At 41.2% G+C, this 25783-nt stretch overlaps 1 protein-coding gene across 1 annotated transcript; it reads right to left on the bottom strand.

Annotated features, from left to right (window-relative positions):
• Nucleotides 1-10316: 10316 nt before the first annotated feature.
• On the bottom strand, nt 10317-20206 carry LOC128354229 (uncharacterized). The gene is made up of 6 exons (XM_053314491.1): nt 20199-20206; nt 19529-20097; nt 17988-19360; nt 15312-15383; nt 14145-14627; nt 10317-10337 (listed from the first exon to the last, which is right to left on the bottom strand). Exons 1-6 carry the CDS (start codon nt 20204-20206, stop codon nt 10317-10319), a joined length of 2526 nt encoding a protein of 841 aa, XP_053170466.1.
• Nucleotides 20207-25783: the final 5577 nt, after the last annotated feature.

The following is a 25783-nucleotide window of genomic DNA, read 5'->3' as shown; positions in this document are numbered from 1 at the left end:
CATTTTTACACATTTCCCCAAAATTCAGCCTGACAAATTTGGAATATTTGGAAACTGGATATTCACTGGCATTTTAAAAATAGTTATGTGGTTGTTGAACAGAGTTTTTTTGCATGACTTTCAGCCTCTGACTTTCAGAGAAAAATGGCAGAAGTTAGAGTCATGCCTACAATGACAGTTTGACTTCATATTTACTCTTCAGCTATTCAACAGTATACACAAGCTGACTGTTTTGTTTGATTGGTTTTGATTTATTATGGTTTACTATTTCAGATTCCTATCTTTATTATACATGATGGTCTGCCATCATTTCAGGTTTTCCAGGTCCAACAGGGTTTTCAGATTTCCAACAGAATCCTATAACCTTAAAAAAATCCCATTAGACTTTCTGTTGCCTCTCTAGAAAATGTACATTATGTGAATATATTTATTTTATGACCACTGAAAATTACATTATCAAAAACAAAATACTTTCTAATTTGAGAATCATAGGTATCCAAATGATTGACTGAAAATGGCTCCAACCTGGAAATAATCCTCTATAACACACAACCTTTTGAAGTGGTTTAAATATCAATGAAATGAATTCAAAATAATCCCAGTAAGATGACAGATTATCATTATCATCACATCAAAAAAAGTTTTTTTTTGCAAGCCAAAATAAAACCTCTATTGTATTATATTCTAATATTTACACTTCTGATATAATAATGGTTCAGGTTTAGGTTCAATTCAGATTTAAAAAGTTCCAAGATTAAAATATTTTAAACTATAAATACAATACAGTTTGTAAATAAAAGAAATCAGCAATCAAACATGTTTAAGAATGAATGCATCATTTGTAGATTTTATTTAGGATCTCATGTAACAAGCTGCTTCAGAGGCCTGAGGATGAGGGTTGGATCTCTGCAGCACTGAGGCCATCTATAGGGGAAGTCTGCCCTCTAGAGGAGACTAAAGAAAAGAATACTGTGTGATGTTTGATACTCACTGTTTGAAGGATGATTGTTTTGTTTTTTAGAAAGGGCAGTCAGGACAAATATTTTTACATCAATATTCTTAATCTCCTTATATAACACTGAGGTCAAATGTGAGTACTGTAGAAACAACACAAACAACTTTATTTTAGTTTGAAATGCTATGACTTGTCCCAAAGTGATCCAGAATAAACAGGAATGGAAATATTGAAAAGTGAAAAATCCAAATGATTCATGATGTCACTAATGCTGCTCCTAGATACACAACTTCAACTCAGATCTTCAGTCAGCAGAGAAATATTTTCTTCCTTAAGCAGATGAATATGGCATAAACTATGCACATACAGTACAGTGTAAACGTTTTAGGCACTTTAGATGTTTAGATTCTTATCCATCATGTCATAGGGTAAACAAAGCTTTCTGAAGCACATTCAGTATTAAAAATTCATTGTTCACTGTTTCGAGGTGACATCTACTGTTCAAATACTGGTATTGCAACTTTTTGGATGACAAAATCTGCAAATGTGATGAAACAGTCAGTCAGGATATAAATGTTCTTACTGTTTTTATTATTGAAAATTTCCTCAACATCAGTGTTGGACCTCATTAATACTCTAGTGACTGAAGGGGAGCAAATTCCTACAGCCAGGTTCCAACATCTGATGGAAAACCTGAAACCAGAAGAGTGGAGCAGTTACAACAGCAGTTACTGCCCAAGAGAAAAGAAAGCAGTGCTGGTTGGAAGGGAAACAGCCACAAATATGTTGACCATACTGGAGCGACTAATGAAAGCTCTGTGTTTGCTTATGCTGACCTTTCCTTTCTACTTCTCTCTGAAGGAGACAGAGAGATGGGGAGCAGGTGACATGTATTCAAATGAATGAACCAAACTAGACATCAAGGCTAAAGTGTAATGTGTGATGAGGAACAGACTGTGCCACACATGTTCACACAGGATTGGTGGTTAAACAGTTAGAAGTTAAAGAAAAGACTTTGTTGTTTGGGAGGAATCTCAAAGAATTAAAGTAAATCTCATCCCAAAAACTAAATGATTGCTTATACTTATTAATGAATGAATCATTCAGGTGTGAGTCACTGCTTCCAGCTTCTCAAATGTGACTATTCTCTACTCTCAGTATAAAATAAATATCTATGGGTTCTGGGCTCTTGGTGAGACAAAGCATGACATTTTGGCATGTTTCACTATTTACTGACATTTTTAGAGCAAAAGATTAACTGACAAGGAATGCCTTGGTGGTTGAGTGTTTACCATGCGTACCACATAATGGTGGCACCCCGATTCAATTTCGACAAGGGACTTTTGATGCGGGTCACTCCCCCGTCTCTCTCTCCCTGTGTCCTGCACTTTTGAATTGAATGAATAATTTTAATTAATTAACAGAATCAGGTTGCAACATCACTAAGAGAAGTGATCAACAAGGCCAGCAGCACTTTTCCCAATACAAACACTGTCATGTCCACCCTGCTCCCACGAAAAGACTTTCACCCTTAAACAGTTTTAGGAATCAATGCCAGCATCAATAGTATCCAGGTAAAATAAAACAAAAAATAAGATACTTATACCAGAGCAAAACAAATCTCCCCTGGCCTTGTAGGAAATGACTCATCAAAGCAGTCTTTTTACCAGTTCTAGATTACAGTGATATTATAGACATGCTTCTGTCTCCACTCTAAAACCACTGGACTCAGTTTAGTTACTCCACTCATCATTTACAAAGTCTCGAAAGGCAACATGCCATCATACATCAGCACTTTATTTAATTGTTCTCATAGTAACTACTTAACACGTTCAAGTGATTGATACTCAACATTCCCCGGACTAACACTGAATTTAGTAAAACCACTTTCAGTTTCTCTGCTGCATCTTCCTGAACTACTTAACAGACACTCAAACTCAACACAATCAGACCAATTCAAAAACTTGATATCCAGCTACTCCACATTTGTTTCTAACTGTTTTAATAATGTTTGTTTTGTTGTTGTTTGTTTGTTTGTTTTTCTGTTCTCTCAACATCATTGAAAATGAGGGATGTCCTTCAATGATCCCCCCGAGATTTAAATAAAGGTTACATTTTTCCTTAGACCCAACCTATTCTTCCAATCCATATTAAATCCATGTCCTGTTTCCAGCTGATTGTAGCTTTCCATCTGGTCACTGGACTGGGCATACAACCTGGAGGCTAGGCTTGCTGCAGCACTCCCTAATGCTGGTATGGTTATACTGAGGTATACGTAAAACTTATATTCTATGTTCAATGATATGATTATTCTGCTGCTTCAGGAGACCCCTGGTCCAGCCAGACCTAAAAGGCCTCTTCCTTCAGCTTGACTATCGCCTTCACAAAGAGAGTAGATAAGCAGGTTCTTGGGTTGCCAATTCCCAATCCACCCTCACTACTCATTTGGGTCTCCTGAGTCTATGTAGTAATCCCCCCTAACTTGGCTTAAAATTTGATGGGCACCCTGGCCCTTGCACTGTATGATAGTAAAGTAAAGTATGGGGTCCACTCAGTCATCACAGCCATACCAATTAGAACAAACATCCAACAACTTTACATCTTACATCTTTTCTGCAATTTATGAGTAACTTGACTGTAAATTCACGAGTTAACAAGACAACGAGATCTGCTACTAATACATCCTCTTCAAATTAGATCATGTATATTTCTTCCTTATTCTGTTATTACAGCTAGAGCAAATTTCTTCAGGGGACCCTGTGGGACATGTTGCATGGTTCCAGGGTCGCTGCTGCAAGCCATTCGGTCCCTATATAACTGCTGTGAGAGCTGTGTCCGCATCCTAGGAACTAAGTCAGACCTGTTCTCAGTGGGTGTTGTGCTCCGCCAGGGTTGCCCCTTGTCTCTGATGAAAATCCATAAAAATCACGAACAGGATCTCAAGGTGCAGCCAGGGGGAAGACCTCAGAATTGCTTCTCTGCTGTTTGCAGATGATGTGGTTCTGTTATTATTATCAACACATCAGGACCTCCAACAGGCACTGGGACTGTTTGCAGCTGAGTGTGAAGCAGTCGGGATGAGAGTCAGCACCTCCAAATCAGAGTCATGGTACTCTGCCGGAAAAAGGTGGAGGGTTGGGAGGGAGTCACTGCCCCATGTGGAGGAGTTTAAGTATCTTGGGGTCTTGTTCACTAGTGAGGGTAGGATGGAGCGGGAGATCGACAGGCGGATCGGTGCAGCATCAGCAGTGATGCGGGCGTTGCACCGGACTGTCCCGGTGAAGAAGGAGCTATGGTCACAAGCTTTGGGTAGTGACCGAAAGAATAAGATCACGGATACAAGTGGCTGAAATGAGTTTCCTCCAGCGAGTGTCTGGGCTCAGCCTTAGAGATAGGGTTAGGAGCTCGGACACCAGAGGGAGGCTCGGAGTAGAGCCACTGGTCCTCTGCATTGAAAGGAGCCAGCTGAGGTGGTTCGGGCATCTGGTCAGGATGCCTCCTGGACACCTCCCTTTGGAGGTATTCCAGGCACGTCCAACTGGGAAGAGACCCCGGGGTAGACCCAGAAAACGCTGGAGCGATTATATATCGCTTCTGGCCTGGGAGTGCCTTGGAATCCCGCAGGAGGAGCTGACGAACTTTGCTGGGGAGAAGGATGTCTCGGTCACATTGCTTAGCCTGATGCCACCACAAGCCAGCCCCGGATGAGCAGCAGTAAATGGATGGATGGATATATTTTTAAGTTTATTCCATTTACTTGTTTTTAATGCTGAATTGTTGTATATTTGAATGTGTGTATGTAAGTGTAGGTATGGGTGTAAATATGTGTATTTATTGTATATATATAAATATATTAGTACTTAATTAGGAGTATTTTGGGGAAACTTATTTCTAAATTATGTGGATACACTCTTAATAGGTGCAAGTGTGAATGTAAATGTATGTGCGTATATTTGTTTCTATACGAGTATGTGCAAACTGTTTTGTATGAGTGCATGTGAACTATAGCTCTTCTTTTCTATTACATCTATTCATTTATTTTATTTTTCTTTATTTCTGACACTATAATGTGCTATGTTATGTGTTGTGTTTGTTTTCAATTTAAAAATCAATAAATAAAGCATTGAAAAGAAATCCAGACACCTTCCATTCCAAAACCCTCCAAACCCTAAAACTGAACCCAGAAAATAATCCCCTATGTCAGCTAGTCTGAGTTGGTGCTCAGACTAGCTGCCCCAATTTCAGACACAGAGTGAGTGCGCTTCAGTTACCATCGACTCTCTGAAGAATGTAATCATTTTTACTCTAACTCCAGCTCATTTGAATAGGAATGGGCCAATTTTGCACCAAATGTATATGTATATGATCTCATTTACATACATGCATCCCTCCATCATGAGTATTCAGGAGTGGGTTATTTGAGGTGGTTATTGGCGAGGCGCTGTTCCATCGTCACTCTGTCAACTTCCTGCCTGTGGGATTAGTCGTCACAGTGAACAACGAAGAAAAAAAGAAAAAAACATTCTTCTCGTCTTTTGTCATTTGACTTCTCAGCCTTTCTGTGCCCTTTGATGTGCATCTCACGCTTCTTTTTACAATGTATGTGTGTATCTCAACCTTTCATCCAAGTTCAAACTGACTCAGGGTACTGTGTGTGTGTGTGTGTATGTGTGTGTGTGTGTGTGTGTGTGTGTGTGTGTGTGTGTGTGTGTGTGTATGTGTGTGTGTGTGTTTGTATACATGAGTTAGTTTTTTGTTTTTAACTGTTAAATGTTGTGTTTGCGAGCTTTGTGTGTGTGTGTGTGTGTGTGTGTGTGTGTGTGTGTGTGTGTTGTGCATGCATGTGTGTGTAAGTATGTAGTCAGTGTGGCTCCAGGCCCTTGTGCGTCAGAGGGCCTTTCTTTTTCTGTGGCCCCTGAGCAAACATATTAAGAACTACCTTATCACTGCTTATACAGCCAGGGGCACACACACACACACACACACACACACAGACACACACACACACACACACACACACATTAAATACAAACTTAAACACACACCACATTCACAAAAAGATAGCTTTGACTCCAAACACACAAAGCTCAATGCCAAACTCCCCAAATGTCACCAATCCATCGAGGAAGGAGAGGCAGGGCTAAGAGAGCTTTCCAGGCCTGCCATTGGTTGACACAGATCCATTGGTCAGACGTCCAGAGGCAAACTCCTGTTTATAAGGTGAGACTGGGGTGCGTTTCAGAGAGGAATGCTTCCTACACACTCCTGACAAGCCTTCTTCAAGAGGCGCATCGATGGAAGATAAACAGGCATGAAGGACAGACAAGACTTCCTTTATTATATAGATTAAAGCTGTAGAGCTACAGGAGACATATACCAACATCTGGTTGATTTAGCAAACTTAGCAGCTTCTTGACCTATCACAACTGAAGAGAATTCTTCATTCTGAGGAATGAACAGGACTTCAAAGAAAAAGTAACTACAGAGCTCAAAGATCTCCATCATCACCAGAGAGTGTGAAGAATCAGATGGAACGGGTCGAGCATTAAATGGAGCACAGCTTAAGACTCTTTTAGGGAACAGAAATCTGATGCACAGTTTGAAAGAGTTTGAAACTTAAGAGAAAAAGACAATTTACTGTTAGTGACTATAGTTCGGCACTATATACACAGCTTACCATTCGTTTCAAGTACTCATTAACAGCCACCATGCTTAACAAAGCAGCTGTAGTGACGGTGATGAAGGTTGTTATGATGATGCTGATGATTCTTCGGACGGGGGTGGAGGCAGCACCCACTGATAGAGGTAAGAGCAGCTGATACTGATGGACGTAAGGTTTTTCAGGTTGCTAAATAACACTGGTGTTGCTTGAAGGACAGACTTCCTGCACTGGCACTGGATAGAAATCCAAAATCATCCAATATTAATATAATGCTGAGAATACTGAGCACGTCCTCAAAGTGCACCAGATTTGATGATTGATGATAAGTTCATTGAGGTTTTTGTTGGTGGTTGCTTTGATGGATCTAGTTTATTTAAGCTTCTCCAGCCCAATAATTCTAATGATTATAATTAAATCATTAATTAAATCATTAATTATAATGATTTATGTCAACTGCAAATATCCAGGGCTAAAGCAGTAAGTAGCATGGTGTGTATGTAGAAAGACTGAATAAACTGTGCCTAGATCAGAGTGACAGACGTGTGTATCTGTCTTTAGATTAGTTTATTACCGTTGATGTATCTACTAGCTACAGGTCATCTCCAGTCTCTGAGCAGGTAGACACAAAGACTCATACAGCTACAGCTGTCATGCAGGAGGAGTTTATGTTCTGTCAACAACAAACAGTTACTTGTTGCATTTGGTCAGCTGTAATCACTCTTAAATCCTAACTAAAAGTTTTAGCTTATTAAACCTGGTCATACCTTCACTGTCATTTATGTGGCATAACCAAAATCTTTCTGTAACCTCTAACCATAGTCACCATAGTCTGTGCAGATATTGTAGAATTTAAAAAAAAGAAGAAAATGTTGTCATTGAACACATTCCAGTTTTGGAGATTTGGCCAATATCAAGTGTCTTTTTTGAAAACAGTGTTGGCTTTTCTTAGTTATCAGTCATCAACCATCAGAAGACCAGCATCTTTTTTCTATTATGTTCTATTTAAATCTACTTGAATATGAGAAAACATGTAAAAGTTATTGTATTGACTTGTGTTCAAAACAGAATTATTATTATATTATTATTATCAAATTAAATCTTTAACTTATCATTATTCCATTATTATTATTTCAAGTTCCACTATTGAATTAGTATGAGAACTAGCTTAACAGGCTAACGAAATAGTAATATTATAGCTGTGTGGGCTTCAAAAGTTATGTACATTTTCTCCTCGTTAACACATGTTGATAGTCTACAGATGTCATTACTGCAGCAATAATGATTCATTTAGACTGTATATCCCACATATAATCTTCTGAAGGTTTTACTTAAGTTATTAGGCTCCATTAACAGATCTGACTGAGGAGATTTTACGAGCATACCGACAAAAGTTACATGAAAAACAGTTGAACCCAGGCTCTCCCTTGAGACTAAACATCAATTAATGTTCATTTCAAAATCCAAACACACATTCAGTTAAAGTAGTCACTGGTTCAGTTCTTATAATACAGTATTTTTCAGTATAGAGTATCAGACACTGAGCCGCTGTTGCAGAAACACACACATCATTACGCACACATATAAACTCAACTCGTATAACTTTGATGTCACAGCTTAAAGAGCCTCTGCAATGTCTCTAGCAACCAGCAATGCTGTGGAATCCCTCATAAATACACATGTTTGTGTATGTGTAGGACTATTTGTATGCAGCAGCTAAACAAACCTGTTAAATAATGTGATGAGCATGTGAAGATGTCAACTAATCAAACACCTGAGCTGTGTTTCTGAATCATGGCCCAAAAACTTGAGATAAGAACGTTTTTTTTCTTGTTAACTTTGTGAACTAACCATTAGCTAGCGCTGATCTATTCACATGGCTACATCTATGGCTAATGCTAACGCTAACTCACGAGCATTGCTGTAATACAAGACCTGGATACTACGTCGAAAATGGCGCCAATTCAGTCCAATAAGAACTGTTCGGTTGGTGCATACGCCAAAAAGACATTTTCTAGCTTGTGGGATAGAAACATTTTTCCATCCCAGTTTATTTGAAACCACGCCCACTACCAAGTACTTTGATGCAGTTGTAATTTTCAGAGCTGTGTATGTGCAATAAATGCATTTTGTAATTTGTTGTCAGTTTTGGAATTCCTCCCTAGGGGAATCAATAGAGATACCTTACCTTAAACTTTATTTATAAAGCACCTTTCATACAAAGGATGTAGCTGAAAGTGCTTTACATTAAAAAAAAAAAAAAATACAGTACAATAAAACAAATGCAAATATACAACAAAATTAAAAGTAAATAGTAAAAATAAAATAAATTAAATAAATATGTATGTATGTACATGTTTTCAGTTGTCATTTGAAGCCTCCATCTCTTTTGGTATTCTGATGCTAATTTTGGAGCATTATTAAAGAAAGCTTCACTACCTACCCATCAGTAAATGATCTGAGAGCTTGTGAAGGATTGTAAAATGACTCTGTGATGTCCCAAACCATTTAGAGCTTTAAAAACAAGTCAAAGTCAATAAAAATGTATTCTAAAAGACTCTGTGAGGCAATGACGTAGACAAAACCGAGGTCATATGTTCATTTTTCCTTGTTTTAGTTCAAAGTCTAACAGCACAATTTTGAATTCAGTCTTTTTGGATCTTTCTGTTTTCTTCTTCTTGCTTCTTGGTTCAGATTTACTCTTCAAGTTGCCGTTGGCTACAGTCTCCTGCACGTGTATTCACCTCCACTGCACCACATCTGAAACAAATGCATAATAGAAGAATCTGGACTAGTGCTCTCAGACATTTGGACCTATATATAAACATATTTCCACATTATACAGAATTGTGTATGCTTCTTGCAACACTGTGCAGACATTTACACTTTTATGTTGTTTTATTTCAGCTAACGGCAGGAATTCAGGAAGAAAGAATAAAATGGTAAGTTCCAGTAAAAAATATTTGCATTCATGACTTTCAATAGAAATATTTTTGCAGACTAATATGCTTATGTTGTATTTTAAAGACAATTTTTCAATCATTGATTTGGAGATGCTAATTGTGTTTGGAATCACAACTTTGAAAGATTATAGTGCATGCAGGGCCTGTCATTGCAAAGACTGAACATTACTGACTAAAATATGAAATCTAATAATGATATGACTTGTAGGACACATGTAGGTCAGCATCCTTTGTTCTCTATTCTCTAGCTTCCTGCAGCTGAGGGAGGAGTGAAACCCACCACTGCAGCCCCAGTAGAAGCTGACAGCACTGCATCCAGAACCAGTACTGATGTCATCGTCCCAGGCCTGACTGGTCGAAACTCCAGGAAGTCCCTTCCACCACAGAGCAAGAAGACCAACAAAAGAGGTGAAAGCACAGGAGTCTCATTTTGCCTTACTTTATTTTTTACAGTGGAATATTTAAGTTCTCAGCTAAAATGAAATGTTGATGTTTTCTAACCAAATTTCTTTTTTCTTTTTTTTCTTCAACAGTGTGTTTCTGGAAGTACTGCTCCCAGAACTGATCATCTCCCACACACAATTTACCTTCCCATCTCTTGTGTCACTCTATGTCTTTAGCTATATATCATCTTCCCCCATCCATCCATCCATCCATCCATCCCTCCATCCCTCCATCCATCCATCCATCCATCCATCCGGTGAATTTGAAATTTGACTTCTGCAACTCTTTGTACCGTTCACCAGCTCTTACTGTGGAACTGCATGGGAAAATCTATGTGACAATTTAACATGTGCCAGCATTTCTTTCTTTCTTTCTTTTTTTTCATTTTTATTTGTCATGTGTCATTTGGAATTGTCTGATTTGCCTGATGCCCCTCCTAAAAACAGACTTCTACAATCCACAAATAGTGCGTAATAATGAACTGTGAATTGCCCCTTTTTAAGATCCTAAACACAAACGTTTTGCACTAATGATATATGACTATGATAGAAAGTTTTGCTGAGTGCAGTTTGCCTTGTTCTGCATCTGTTTGAGTGAGTGGAGCAGCTTTCCAGCTTTCCAGTGTTTCAGGCCTTTCTCCACATTTCAGCACACAGATTGGTCCACAATGAAAACTACAAACAGCACAAAAGCCTCAAATTGCATGTCAATAGCACACACACACACACACACACACACACACACACACACACACACACGCACACACACACACACACACACACACACACACACACACACATATAGGGTGAGTTAACACCAACTCTCTGAAGATGCTAATTACTCCACCCTATGAGTGTTGGCTAAATTTGTACCAAATGTATGAATATTACCTCATTTACATACATGTGAATGACACAGGTGCAACATGATGCTATTTTCTTGGCAGCACAATTTGCAGGCGCATTGTGACTTCCATGCTGTCTTTTTGTCTCACTTGCACCGGTTTAGCAGATCCATACAATCCTTTTATGGATTGGGCCCTCAGACTTGTGTACGTGTCAAACACTCATAATGATGAAAGATATGTTTTAATTAGTGAGCTTTACAGATGCTAGGCAGATATTGGACAAAGCAAGGCTAGTTGATTCCCCAGTTTTTATGCATGAGAAGAAGAACATATTTTCCAAAATGTCAAACTATTCCTTTAACATTGCTGGTAACAGAGTTATGTGATGTTTACCCTGCAGAATCATACTGGATATGTCTGTAAACTGTGTTGGTTGATTGGAATCTATTGGTATAAAAATGTCTACATATCATCCATCTGAAGCTCATGTTGTTTGAACTTTGCTTTTATTCATCTATCCATCTGTCCACCCATTCTTCATTCCTCTCCTCTGGCTCCTCTCCGACCTCTGAGTGCTAGGAGACTGTTACCGTGGTATCAGGAAGCCTGCCACCCCCCCACCCCCCCCAACCCAGTGGTGCCGCCAGCCTTGATACTGTCCTTTTCATTCACTCATTAATTAACAAGACTGATGAATCAAAGAAGACGATGTGCGCTGTGTGCATGAACAAAGAACCCTGTTAACCCTTTCTTTTCCCTTCAAAGACAGACACACGTTGTTTCTGTATGTGTGCGCCAACTTTTAAATAAAGTTCATAGTCAGCATAGCAAAAGCCAGCTGTTATAATAAAGGTTGATCATTCATTTTTCTACACTTACACTCTTTTTGGATTTTCATTATGGAGACAGACTCACACTCTGAATCATAAGCTGTGAGACTGACACAACTTCCACATGAAAAAGTACTTTAACAGCTTCATTTGGTTTTACTTTAATTCTACACTGAAAAGTCACACCTTGTGGGAATGATGAGTATATTTGATTGTTTATAAAAAGTTTTATTTCATTTTGTTACGCTCATAAAACACTGACATTTATTATGAATTTATTAACTCTTACATACTGTTCATATTCTGACACTTAATTAGTTTTTACACCAATTCACATTCATAAATTCATTATCAGTCATTAATAAATGTTTGATGAAACCTTCTGTTTGATTAAGCTCATAAAAAATACATTCACAATCACTATTTTATGGTCCAGGAGAACATTTAGAAAATGATGAATACAACAGTTAGAATGCTGATTTTTAAATAAACATAGGTGTATCCGCTACACAAAAAAATTAAAAAATAAAAATGATGCATTTAATTTCCATGTTTGTATATAGTGGATCACATTAGGGAAAAGTCAGGCTTAAAGAAATGTGTATATGGTGTTTTTACAGCTCTCAAATGTAAAAATGGTCAAATGTGTAAAGGTTCAAATGTATTTTTTTTCAATCATTTATTTTATTTACAATTGCTTTCAGTTTTAAAAATATATATACATTTCCTTTAATTATTATTATGTTTTGCATTTTCTGGACACAAAATTTGCAGATTACAAGTTATAGATCATTAATCAACCTGCATTATACTACAACATACTTACTACTATACTTTACTTTAACCAAGGGTTTGTAGTATTTTCATATTAAACACATGAACATCTGCACATAACATCTGTCCACAGTATGGAGTGTGGACTGAAATGTAGGCTGCATGAAGGTGGAATAGTTTCAGACCTGTTTGGCACTGCTCCAGGAGTATAACAAGCTGGAGATAATAATTACTGTATAATATGTAATAATACAATGATTAGTGTGAGGTGTGACTTTATCCAGTGTTATTAGACCTCAGTATGGAGAGCAGGACATTCTTCCTTTACATGTTTCTATGGTATTTGAACTATGTGTATTTGCTGTCTGGGTGTGTAAACTCTGGGTCATTAAATTCAGAGGGTTTCCACAGAGATCACCGTCATTGTCACCACGGTGATGAGTGTGTTTGTCTGCACATGCTTGGTTGTGTGTGTGTATGTTGTATCATTTTGCATTATTTGAGCAGGAAATGATTAAATATGACTTTAGCATTGAAGTAAAACACATACAGAAGTGCAGCCATCAGGAGCAATTTGGGGTTAAGTATCTTGCCCAAGGACACATGGGAATCAAACCGCCAACTTTCCAATTAGTGAACACCGTTCTACCTCCTGAACCACAGCCGCTCCAAATCTGAACTACCAACGCTAACAAGGTACAATTTTAGGCGTACCACCTGAATAATTCTAGACTTTTACAGTGATCAGATATATATCACAACATTTAATAATAATAATAATAATAATAATAATAATACATTTAATTTGTATTGCACTTTACATTTCAACAATCTCAAAGTGCTACAGAGCAGAAAAGAAAAGAAAAAGAAAAAGAAAAGGTTAAAAGAGAACATATAAAAGACACTTAAAGGGTGTTTATGTTTTCAGAGCGTAGGGTGCGTGAGGAGCAGGCACGTGCACACATGGGGCCCTAGGGGTGCTTGAGCCCCCGCCCTTTTTGCCTCTATTAAAAAGTGCCCTGTGTGTGTGTGGTTTTTTTTGTTTTTGTTTTTTAAATATCATAATAAATTCCTGTTATGGATGTAAAAAAAAAAACGGTGGTACAAAAACTGTGGGTATGGTATTCTACCATACCCATTTTCTTGTAATACGGGGTTGTTGTGTGTGTTGAGCCGCTGCTTCTCTGTCCATTGCAGCTCCGCTCGGTCACAGAGCCGCCAGAGAGAGAGAGAGAGAGAGAGAGAGAGAGAGAGAGAAAGCGGGCAAGTGAGTGAGTGAGTGAGGGAGAGAAGCAGCTGCCCCATGGATAACTGAGGAGACGTGACAGTGGAGCAACGTGAACCTGTGAGTTATGGTCTAACTAGTCGGAGTCCACTTATTCAACGTGCTTAAATATGGGTCATATTTCAGAAAAACGCTCTATTTTAGTCAATGTGTCAGCACAGAGCAGATCGTGCGGGACAGTAAATCATGTACAAAATACAAAATAAAACACCGGGTTAATTTTCAAAATAAAATGCACCGTGTTTACGGCGGATCATATTTCCCTCATTACAGGTCTGAAGTACAGGTCCGAGGTTTAGATATAAAGTTTAGTTTCTGGGGGGTGAGGAGTTCCTTAAGGTATAGGGGGGCATGTCCGTGAATGCACTGGTGGGTGAGGAGGGAGACCTTGTACTCAATTCTGAGTGGGACAGGGAGCCAGTGAAGGGATTTTAGGATGGGGGTGATATGATCATATTTGCGCACCCTCATCAGGATCCTGGCAGCACTGTTCTGGATGTACTGCAGTCTCTGGATGCTCTTGCCAGAGATCCCGATGAGGAGTGCATTACAGTAGTCCAGTCTGGAGGAGATGAAGGCGTGGACGAGCTTCTCTGCATCTGCCAGGGTGAGTGTTGGACGGAGTTTGGTGATGTTCCTGAGGTGGTAGAAAGATGTTTTACAGAGGTGTTTGATGTGGGTGTCAAAGCTGAGTTGAGGGTCCATTTTAACACCCAGGTTGGTGACAGATAAGGAAAGGGGGATGTTTTGGCCAGAGAAGGTGATACTGGTGATGGTGGAAGAGCGGAGCTGATGTGGTGTGCCAACTAGGATGACTTCCGTTTTGGAACTGTTTAACTGCAGAAAGTTGAGCTCCATCCACGTCTTGATCTCCTCGAGGCAGGTGGTCAGTGTGGATGTTGGCAGGGGAGCAGAAGAAGTGGGGGTTGTTCTTAAATAAATGACATGTTAGTAGAATATAAACCCAGTAAAGCTCTGGGATCTACTGACTCAGGTCAGATAGTTGAGCCCAGAGTTCAAACTAAACATGATGAAGCAGCTTTTAGCTGTTATGCTGCACACAACTGGAACAAACTACCAGCAGAACTGAAATCAGCCCCAACTGTGAACACTTTTAAATCCAGGTTAAAAACACTTCTCTTCTCCCGAGCTTATGATTGAGCTCTTTTAAATCACTTTACTTTTAATCTTTCATTTGCACTCTATGTCCTTTTAATGATTTTAAAGCAAATCATTATTTTATGCTGCAATCTTATATTTAATGCTCTATTCTAGCATTTTATTTCTCTCTTTCTATTTTTCTGTACTTTGTTTTTATTATGGGGGGGGGGGTTAATTGTATGTTTTAATGTTTTTTCTGTTTTATGTAAAGCACATTGTACATGTAGCAGATTACGGTGGTGAGATCAAATGAGGGGAAAATAATGTTATGTCGGTTATGAAATTGATGAAAATTATTCCAGGCTGTCCAGTATGAGAGTGTTGCGGGTGATAAACTCTTAATGATGTGCTTTTGAGATTCGATGATAAGGGGTACCAGAGATGGATTTATACGTTGAAAGTCAACGCTGAATACGGAGGAACTGGAGTCGGCATCGGGTCGGCGTTCGGAGCCAAGTTTCTGAACTTCTGAAATAGGAAGCGAGAGAGAGAGTCAGCAATAGCATATGGTGGCACATTGAGTTGCCATTGTGTATGAAATGCGCTATATAAATAAAACTGCCTTGCCTTGCCTTATGTAGAGCTGTGTGTCATCAGCATAACAATGGTAGGATATACCATGCCTACTAATCACATTAGCAGGTAGAGAGTGAAGAGGGTGGGGCCCAGCACCGAGTCCTGAGGGACACCACAGGTGACATTGTGGGTGTGTGATTTTGCTTTTCTCAGGGCAAGGTGCTCGGTTCTATCGGTCAGATATGAAGTGAACCAATTTTGTACACAATCTCAGACGGTGGGTCGGCAGTGGGGGAGGGGAAGATTGATTGACTGCTGTTTGCGCATACTCAATCAGTGGGATGAACTGAAGCTCACATTAGATGAACAACTGCTTGCAATCGACATAACAGATCCCAGTGTTTTGTTACCTGTGGGTGCGGTCAATCATGGGGTCACTTTCATGATGGTATTGGATGAGGCAAGAATGGAGAGCACAGCTGAGAGAAATATGAAGAGCAGGTCCAAACTGAGGAACAGAATGGGACAGTAAACTCTCAGCAGCATACTCCACATAAAATACGGAGTGAGAAGACAAGGCATATGCTGCAAGGACTTTTCTCCAAGCCAAGAGATGTTCCAGCGCTTCAATAGTCGCCACTCTGTGAGTGGAGCATCAGAGAGCAGGGAGACGGATGCTGGTGAAGACAGTGAAGATGGATTTTAATTAAGGTTAGCACTGTTTCTGTATCTTTTTTATTAGAGCCAGGATATGATGCTAAGAAGGAAAGTTGTTTTTGATGAATGATGATAATCCTCAAAGTACTGTAATATTTAATGGGATTTAGGGAATCTTCTAGTGTTATAGCTGAAGTATAATTTGACCCTATCCCTCATTAGAAAATCTTACCTTTTCTTTCTGCAGCACAAGCTTTGTCCTCTACACATGAAGGAAACAGTAGTCAAGATATGAAGATACACCTGAAGAATTCCCCAAAGACATCAGTTCTACAGAGAGTGAAACTTATATTCACGAGCAAGGAACACATCACCAATGAGATACGATTTAACAGATTTATTGACAGAATGAATGAATGAATGAATGAATGTGCATGATTGACGATGCGTGGTCTTCGTACGGAGATCTGGATGCGGTGTGGGGAGGTCGAATGAAGGATCCGCCGCTGCGCCCGGGCAGCGACGAACCCCCCTAGGAACCTGTGAGAGAGGATAGGAGAACAGAAAAAGAGGGAGGGAGGGTGGGGGAGAAACACGAATGCAAGCGAACGAGGGGGCAGCTGGTTAGGTCTGTTTATATAGGAGCCGGAAGGGTTGTGATTGGTGTGTGTTCCCGCTCCTGAAACTGCGCTTGTCAAGCTTCGATTCACGAGCAAGGAACACATCACCAATGAGATACGATTTAACAGATTTATTGACAGAATGAATGAATGAATGAATGAATTTGCATGATTGATGATGCGTGGTCTTCGTACGGAGATCTGGATGCGGTGTGGGGAGGTCGAATGAAGGATCCGCCGCTGCGCCCGGGCAGCGACGAACCCCCAAAAAACCTCCAGTTATTTAAGGCGTGCTTGTGCGGATATATCGATGGTATGTTAACGAGGCCCAGCGGCCCATGATTTGAATGAAGTGCTCAGGTATGCCGTTACGGGATGCTGAAGTCGCGGCACCGATCCTAAAGGTGTGCCCGGAGTAATGCGTGGGTGATAAACCGGACAAAGACAGTATTTGGCGTAAATGATGATGGAACCAGGACCGAGAGGTTATTTGACCGGATTCGGAGATGAAAAGAGGGTGAGATAGAGGTGTGCCGTGGGATTTTCGGTAGAGAAGATAGTTAGAAAGGATGGCGAATGGATCTAAAGAAGACTGGTTTTTAAAGTAGAAGACGGGAGTAGGATGGCCAGATTGATTCGTTTTTGTTTTCTTCAGATGGAGTACTATAGTATCGTCAGAAAACATTGATAAGTCGGAGATGCAAGCATGACGGCACGGGTCGAAATGGGATGATGATGCGGTGAACTCTGAGCATCTGAGGAAACCGTAAAAGGCTAAAACGAACATAGCTTCGAGGGTCAGGGCGATGTGAGGAGTTTGGTAACTGGAGCGAATAGTGTTTAGGCAAGCGGACAGTAGTTTGGCGGTAAGAGGAAGCCGTTTAGGAGGTTTGGCTTGTTCTTGGCAGAGGAGACCGGAGAGAAGAGACTTAACTTGGGGATGGTTTAAAGCTGGGCTGGGAGTTTAGAAAAGAAACTAATGCCGCTGAGGTAGGATTTGATGGTAGATGTTCTTATCCTCGAGACAGAATGAGAATAAGTAACGTAGCAGATTACGGTGGTGAGATCAAATGAGGGGAAAATAATGTTATGTCAGTTATGAAATTGATGAAAATTATTCCAGGCTGTCCAGTATGAGGAGAGTGTTGCGGGTGATAAACTCTTAATGATGTGCTTTTGAGATTCGATGATAAGGGGTACCAGAGATGGATTTATACGTTGAAAGTCAACGCTGAATACAGAGGAACTGGAGTCGGCATCGGGTCGGCGTTCAGACCAAGTTTCTGAACTTCTGAAATAGGAAGCGAGAGAGAGAGTCAGCAATAGCATTATGGTGGCCTGGGATGTGGGCAGCGCGGAGGATGTATTGGTGGGTAACAGAGTGCCATGTGAGGCGACGCATGAATGGCATGATTGAATTAGAGTTGGAACGACCTTTATTGATGATGTCGACTACTGAGAGATTATCGGAGTGTATGAGGATGGATTTTGTGGACCATTCGTGTCCCCATAGGACGGCGGCAGCTACGATTGGGTAGATTTCGAAGAGCGCGGAGGAAGCGACCTCGCAATTGTTCGTGATCTCTGGGGGCCATGAAGAAGCGAACCATCTACCATTAAAGAAACCCCCAAAACCGGCTGAGGGAGCAGCATCGGTAAAGAGCTGAATATCGAGGGAGTTGGTTAATTGATCGTCGTAGAAGAAAGAAATACCGTTCCAGTTTGAGAGGAGATGGAGCCATAAGCGCAGCTCGGCGAGACAAGATGGGTTTAGTGAGACGGATGACAGGAGCGACGGTACTGATGAGGCGATAGACAGAAGGTGAGAAATGAATGCCCGACCCTGTGGGATAATGCGTAGGGCGAAGTTAAGGTGGCCGAGGAGTGAGAGTAATTGTTGTTTGGTGCAAGATGGGGCCATGAGGAAGTTAGAAATGAGAAGACAGATACGTTTAAGCTTTTCGATGGGGAGGGACGCTTGGAATGAGTTAGTATCGAGCGTGATGCCCAAGAACTCTAGTGAAGTGGATGGGCCCTCCGTTTTCTCCGTCGATAGTGGGACGCCAAGATCGGCAAACACAGCGGTCAGTGTGGCTATGCCAGATGCGGGAGGAGAAGAGGGTGGGCTGATGAGCAGAAAATCTAAGAGATGAACAAGGAATTGGATGCCGTGATTATTACATAATATCCAGCATAGGGCTTCTGATAAAGTGTCAAACAGTTTGGGACTACTTTTGCAGCTGAAGGTGAGTCTCACTGCAAAGTAGTAAGCACCTCGCCATTTTACGCCGAAAAACCTCCAGAAATCAGGGTGGATAAGGAGGACTTTGAATGCACTGGTGATGTCGGTTTTTGAAAGCCATGAATTTTTGCCTGCAAGTTTAATGAGAGCGATAGCGTGGTTTATTGTAGCGTAATGAAGTGAGTAGTCTTCGCTAGGGATGAGGCTGTTAACGCTGGGGACGCTGGTGCCGTGAGGAGCTGAGAGATCAATGATGATCCGCTGCTTGCCTGAGTATTTTCGGGTAGCTATGCCGAGAGGGCTGATACGAAAGGTAGGGAAGGGAGGTTGAGAGAAGGGGCCGATCATGAAACCTTGCTCGATCTCTTTAGAGAGTAGGCGATCGACAGAGCTAGGGTCGTTGATGGCTGATTGCAGATTATTTCATTCAAAAGAAACAGATGGTTCTGCTGATATACCGGGGTGGAAGCCTTCCTTGAAACCGGTAACAAGAAATTCGACAAAAGCGGGATTAGGATGGTGACGGAGAGCAGCTTTCAGTGCCATGATATTGATGGGTGTTGAGGGGTGCTTACCTGACTTGAAGGAAGTAGGATTATGCGGGCAAGCAGACCTGGCATGTCTGCCGCCGCAGAAAGAGCACACGTGGAGGTAGCGGCATTGTGACATTTTGCACCCCTCTTCGTTGAAGTTGTTGCATATTGTGCGCCCGCCTTGACGTAGGATAGGTCTACCCCTCTTGTCCACACCATTAGTATTAGGTGAAAAGAGGGGTAGATTAGGTGCGACTGGCCTGGGAATAATAGTCGCAGGGGGGGCTGGTGATGGTGTATGGGGAAGAGCATAACTCCTGGTCGGATTATGTTGAATATTGATCTTGGCCGGGATAGAGCAGGCGGATGCGGGATGGGAAGGTGCGCCGCAAAGGCTACAAGGGTGAGCGGCGCGGGCGGCAAAGATACGACAATAAGTCTCTGTGTCTAGTGTGCCCCAGTATGTAACCTCATTAAACTGTTGGAGGCGGGCTGCTGCTTCGGAAGCAAAGTGGATATGATATTGATAGAAGCCGAAATCACCAAAACGGAGTGCCAAATTGAGGACGATTGACATGTAGTCGTCCAGTTCTTGGTGTCGTGCCAGAAACCTGGAACAGAGGATGTCTCTGTATAGGGAAAATGTGTAGGCAAATTCTGTGGGATTAAGTTTCCTGAAACCGGAGGATGATTTGTGGTGGAAACACCTTACTGGATCATCGGTTTGTCTTTTGACCGGAGATTGGTGGAGGGAGGGAAGGAGTAATAAGACTAGGTCGATGTAATTACCGTCTAATATTTGTTTTCTTATGTTGGTGGGGACGGGCGATGGACGGGAGACGAGGGATGCGGGGGGACGCGTAGCTGGATTGGCTGTAAATAGGGTGAATCTTGTAGAATTGAGTGGTGCGGAAGGGGCCTCGCTTGGTTGAAATGGCTGCCCGTAAAGTAGGTCGGCGTGGGAGGCTGGCATCCCGGTGCCAAAGACTCCTGCGGGGGCAGCCTGCTGATTTTGAGCCGAAAAGTGTGCTGGGGGCGCTGGCATCCCGGTGCCACTGAGCTCGGGTAATGACTGGAAGGAGCTGTGAATTGATCTAGCATCTCGGTGCTATCAGCTCCTGCCAAGGCAGCCTGCTGCTGCTGGAAGGAGGAGAAGCAGGCTGTAGGCGCTGGCATCCCGGTGCCGCACGCCCCATGATGCATCAATTGAGAATGAACGGAGGGAGCAGCAAAGCTTTCAGGCATCCCGGTGCCATGGTGAGCTGCTGCATATGTGTGTTGATGCTGAGTGTGAAGAGGAGCAGCACGTACTGGCAACCCGGTGCCAGCCGTGGCTGCTGAAAAGGGGAGGTGAGCTGGTTGTGAGGAGAAGGTTGGGTGTCCTGGCATCCCGGTGCCAGGTTCCTTCTCCCTGGCTAACTGCGCAGGATTCGTGTGGTGGGCGGTAACCGGAGCTTCCTTGAGCTTTGACGCGCTCTTCTTCCTTTTTGGATTGGAGGCTGGAGGCTGGGAATAAATGACATCTCTGGGCGGGGTTCTGATGTCATCCTGTGCGGCGTGCGTGGTGACGTCGCTTGGAGGGACGCCAGTGGGGACGGTGGTGTGTGAGCAGCAGGCGGCCATGAGGCGGTTGAAAAGTTTGGCCTTGTTGTCGGCACGGCTGAAATGGATTCCCCTCTCTCGGAGTGTCTTTTGGAGGGTGGCCACGGTCCAGTCAGAGATTTTTGAGGAGAACTGGCTGGCAGTGGACCTTGGTGGGGCATGGTGGCGCATCAAGCGGCTGCGGGTGGAGACGCCAGTGTCGGAGCGCAGCTGGGGGGCTGGAGTTATCCTTGCAGGTGAGGGAGTTGGATGACTGCAGGGTCTTCTGGAGGAAGTCCTCGAAGCGCCGCGTCCTCTTTTGGCTGGTGGAGGAGGTGTACCTGGCGAGGTGGACGAGTCGTCAGATGAGCTGTAGTCTTGGAGGTTTAGGAGAGATGATCCGGGTGGGATGGTGACGATGGAGGATACGGAGCTAGCGGGAGTCGACCGCTTCCTTGGCTGGTTTAGGGGCCGGGAAGGTGGTGCCTCGGACGTCGAGGGTATGGCGACTTCTTCGGCTGGTTGGAGACCCTGGCGTTGGGTAACCGGTATACCTCCGAAGGCCTCATCGTCGGAGGGAGACAGAGACAAGAAATCCATGCCGTGGAGACTGGTAAGTTACTATTAATGAGTAACTTGTTGATCGAGGTTGTTTGTTCTAGCACAGACGGGAGAAACACGAATGCAAGCGAACGAGGGGGAAGCTGGTTAGGTCTGTTTATATAGGAGCCGGAAGGGTTGTGATTGGTGTGTGTTCCCGCTCCTGAAACTGCGCTTGTCAAGCTTCGATAAACATATGCCACTTTGACATTTGACTTTGATTGGCCCTCTTTGGGTTACCACACTCTCCTCAACTAAACAAGAGGATAGTTACAATCTCATTTCACAATAGTTTGTTTTTATTATTTATATGGTTTTATTATGTTCTTGTTTGAATGTGGGCCATCAAGAACACCTGGATGTAGAACTAGAACATGTTGAATGTTTCAGGATATTTAAGATATTTTCAGATAAATTGTTATGTTGTTAAACATGTTTAATTTGCACCTTGGTACCCGAAGCAACTTGCAAGATAATGGTGGTGTTATTCTTTGTATATGAGGCTGAAGTGTTATGAGTCTTTAGAAAAATGTTTTAGAACAAGCCTCATCCTCACCTGTTAAAATGTCTATAACTCACTCATTTGTTTGTCAGAGCAGGAGCCACTTTATTGCTGCACACTAAGACTAAGATTTTGGATTATAGTTATTTAAAAATAACTTCAGTCCCTGCAAAAATAAATAAAAAAATTGTGAATTCAGGATGATATTTATTTGTGTGAGCAAATTTTAACTGTGTATATAATGTACTTGGTACATCAGTCTATATTTGATATCCCATTAGTTTTCTAATGTTAAATAATGTTAATAATGTTAAAAGGTGGTTTAACTCCCTCTTGTGGTCATTGTCCTGAAGCTCAGGGGGGAGAAAAATTAATTAACTGTGTATCGTGGGTACAGTTTTGCAAAACTTTACCTTTATCTGTCCACATGGATGTAATTTGACAATCTGTACACACAGTTTAAAATCTGTCCCCACGGATTGTAAAACTGTGTACACATTTATTTTTCTCTCCCCGGAACCTAGGGAGGATCCATATAAAAAAGTTGCTTGTTTTCACAGGCCTGGTTGCTTATTTGTCTCGCGAGATCTGGCAACACTGCCCCTGACCTTAGATGTAAAACATTCAAATAGAAATTATTTGTTCAGGTCATTTGACCGATTTGTAACTACTGAAAGCTAAGCTAAAGCTTCTATACTAGTTGATTCATTTTTTCTAGTCTGATCATGATTACAACATTGCTGTTCAACACAAAACAATGCACTCTTTTTATAACCACAGCAAACACTCATGAACAAAAGAACACAGCATGTGTGTGTGTGTAGCTGTGAACTGACATGATGGTGCTATCAGTCACCAGTGAGTGGAGCTCCAGTGCAACATGCTACAGAGTCAGTCAGTGATGCTGACTCAGTAGTTTTAGTTCCAGTTGAGTCTGTTAAAGACTCTGTGCTTCATGGACTCATTCTTTCAGCCCTTACATACTTATCAGGTTACATTTGATTCATTTTGACATCTGACAACAGTAAATAACAGCTGTACTTTCCTAAACTGACCCAAAATATACAACTTTAAAAAATAAAAAAAGTTGTACAGCTGATTCATTTTTTTTGATTTGTGAACAGTTGATGTTCCAGGTTAAATCAGACTTTACATTTATTCAGAAATTACTAAAAAATAAAACCCTCTCTCAACAAAAGTCCATGATTCTATTTAGAATAAAATGGAAAACAATAAAATAGATTGAACCTTTTGGATTTTTACTTTATAAATGAATAAACTTTATCAACACCCAGTTTGATGTACAGGCTTGGGTGACTGAAATACACATTACTACTGTAAACTAGCAGAGTCTGTGGAAAACATGGTCGACATCAACCAAAATATATATGCAAAGGGTGGGGTTTAGCACATATTGGCCATAACTCATAACACCATATTGATTGGTGCCTATAACATACAGTATCTGCTCATGACTCAAGATTAAACAATGCTCATTAAATCCATTGTAAACATCCTGAACCTTCACAGACACTTCAGTTCAAATGAATGTCAGAATGCTGAGTGTGCAATTACTCAACTTTCTGATGATGAAACAAGTGTATTATCACTTGTGCTTTTTTCTATTTTTGTCCATAAACAAATAATATACAACCTAAAGTCTGTCTTCTGAAACCATAATTAAGGATTAATAATCCAAGTTATGATTGAAATATTGTTATAAAGCCTCTAATTTGGTATAGAGACAGTGAAACTGTATTATATCAACTAGTCCTGTATGGCAATAAGGGAAGAAACACTGTTAAATGATTTGGATTATACACCAACTTCCCTTCAGAATCATTTTCCTGTGAAACAAACAAAGTAAGTCCATCTTCTTCTGTAAGGACAATGACTTGAAACAGACCGACACATACTGTAATGATAAAATCAGTTTAATAAAGATTCTCCCCAGAGAGGATGTAAGGCTGGTGTTAGGGTTGGTTATGTTCAGATAACACTTCTTCACTTCTGGTGATTCACAAAAAACATACAAAACCACATCTTAACAACAATTACACAAGTGATGTTTTAAGTTTAAATGATGATTTAGCTCATTTTTAACTAATAAAGGTTATTTATATATGACATGAATGCAACTTTCTTGAGAACTAATTGATCATTAACATCAAGACAGAAGTCATCAGATCATGTGTTTGATACACAGTGAGGTTACACTTAGAGTGAGTGAACTAGACTTCAGAGTGAGGATCACAACACACTGAAAACGTTCTCCAAATAAATGTAAAGGAGTTATATTCAGTTATGATTTTAGGTTTTGGCTGGTTACTTTAGGCTTTAAAGGAAAATTCCACTTTACTTGCATTTTATTTTTATGGTTTAGAAAAAACACCAGACTGGTTTGAAATGAACCAGTTGATCCAAACTCTCTAAACTAGTGGTTCCTAACCTTTTTGACCCCTAATGGTAACGTGTAGTTCCTGTACCAGGTGACTGTAAAATGTACATTTCTCCCTTTTGGTTTCTAATTTTATTGTTTTAAAAATATAGATAGAGCCAGGAGCCAATCAGCATAGTTTAGCATCATGACTGAAAACTGGAAAGCCTGCTGTTATTCAAATGTAATAAATTACAGCTACCAGACCTGCTAAAGCTCACTAATGAATATATTATAGTTTGTTTCTTAACCCTGTCCTCGAGTCAAGGAAGGAGGGGAGGAAGAAGGAAGGGAAGGAGGAAGAAGGAAGGAAAGGAGGGAAGAAGGAAGAGAAGGAGGAAGAAGGAAGGAAAGGAGGGAAGAACGGAGGGAGGAAGGAAGGAAAGGAGGGAGGAAGGAAGGAAGGAAAGGAGGGAGGAAGGAAGGAAGGGAGGAAAGGAAGGAAGGAAGGTAGGAGGGATGGAGGGAAGGAAGGAAGGATGGAGGGAGGGAGGGAGGCAGAAGGGAAAATTGGAAGGGAGGGAGGAAGGAAAGGAAAGGAAGGAAGGAGGGAAGAAAGGGGGATGGAAGAAGGAAGGACAGAAGGACAGAAGAAAGGGGGATGGAAGAAGGAAGGAAGGAAGGAAGGAAGGAAGGAAGGAAGGAAGAAAGAAAGGGGGATGGAAGAAGGAAGGAAGGAACAGTCAAAACAGACGGGGTCAATTTGACCTGGGGGGACGGCAGGAGGGTTAATCCAAGCACAAAAAGAAATATGCTGGAAGTATTTCTTGGCTGATCCAGGCTGCTTCCACTTCTTATGCTAAGCTAAAGTAATCCACCTCCAGCTGTGGTATCAATCTCATCTAAAGCTAGGCAATGAAGTAAAAGAGTATAGTTCCCAAATATATGAAATCATTCTTTTATGCAAATGATTGAAGGGCCATAACTGATAATACATTGTGACTGATGCTCTCTATAACTTCAAATATGAATTGTAACAAAAACAAAACAAAAACAAATCAATAAAGTTAGATCTCAGCCTCATTTATATTTTAATGGCTATGGGTCAGGTGGTAATTGGTAGACTTAACACACACACACACACACACACACACACACACATATGTAGAGTTAACAGATGTTTTAGTATCAGTTTTAGTTTCTTTGTTTTTTTACAACTGTGTGTACGTTCTTCTCC

The sequence above is a fragment of the Scomber japonicus genome, chromosome 24 (genome assembly GCF_027409825.1).
Source record: "Scomber japonicus isolate fScoJap1 chromosome 24, fScoJap1.pri, whole genome shotgun sequence".
In the NCBI taxonomy this organism is placed as follows: Eukaryota; Metazoa; Chordata; class Actinopteri; order Scombriformes; family Scombridae; genus Scomber; species Scomber japonicus.
This window is presented reverse-complemented; position numbering and strand designations above follow the sequence as displayed.

Excerpts from the sequence above, each read along its gene's own strand:
- LOC128354229 (XM_053314491.1), bottom strand. Across the intron at positions 19,361-19,528 it reads TCCTACTTCCTTCAAGTCAG|CCATCAACGACCCTAGCTCT; the intron begins GTAAGCACCCCT and ends ATCTGCAATCAG. Across the intron at positions 10,338-14,144 it reads CACTCAGAATTGAGTACAAG|TTCCACAGTAAGAGCTGGTG; the intron begins GTCTCCCTCCTC and ends TTTCCCATGCAG.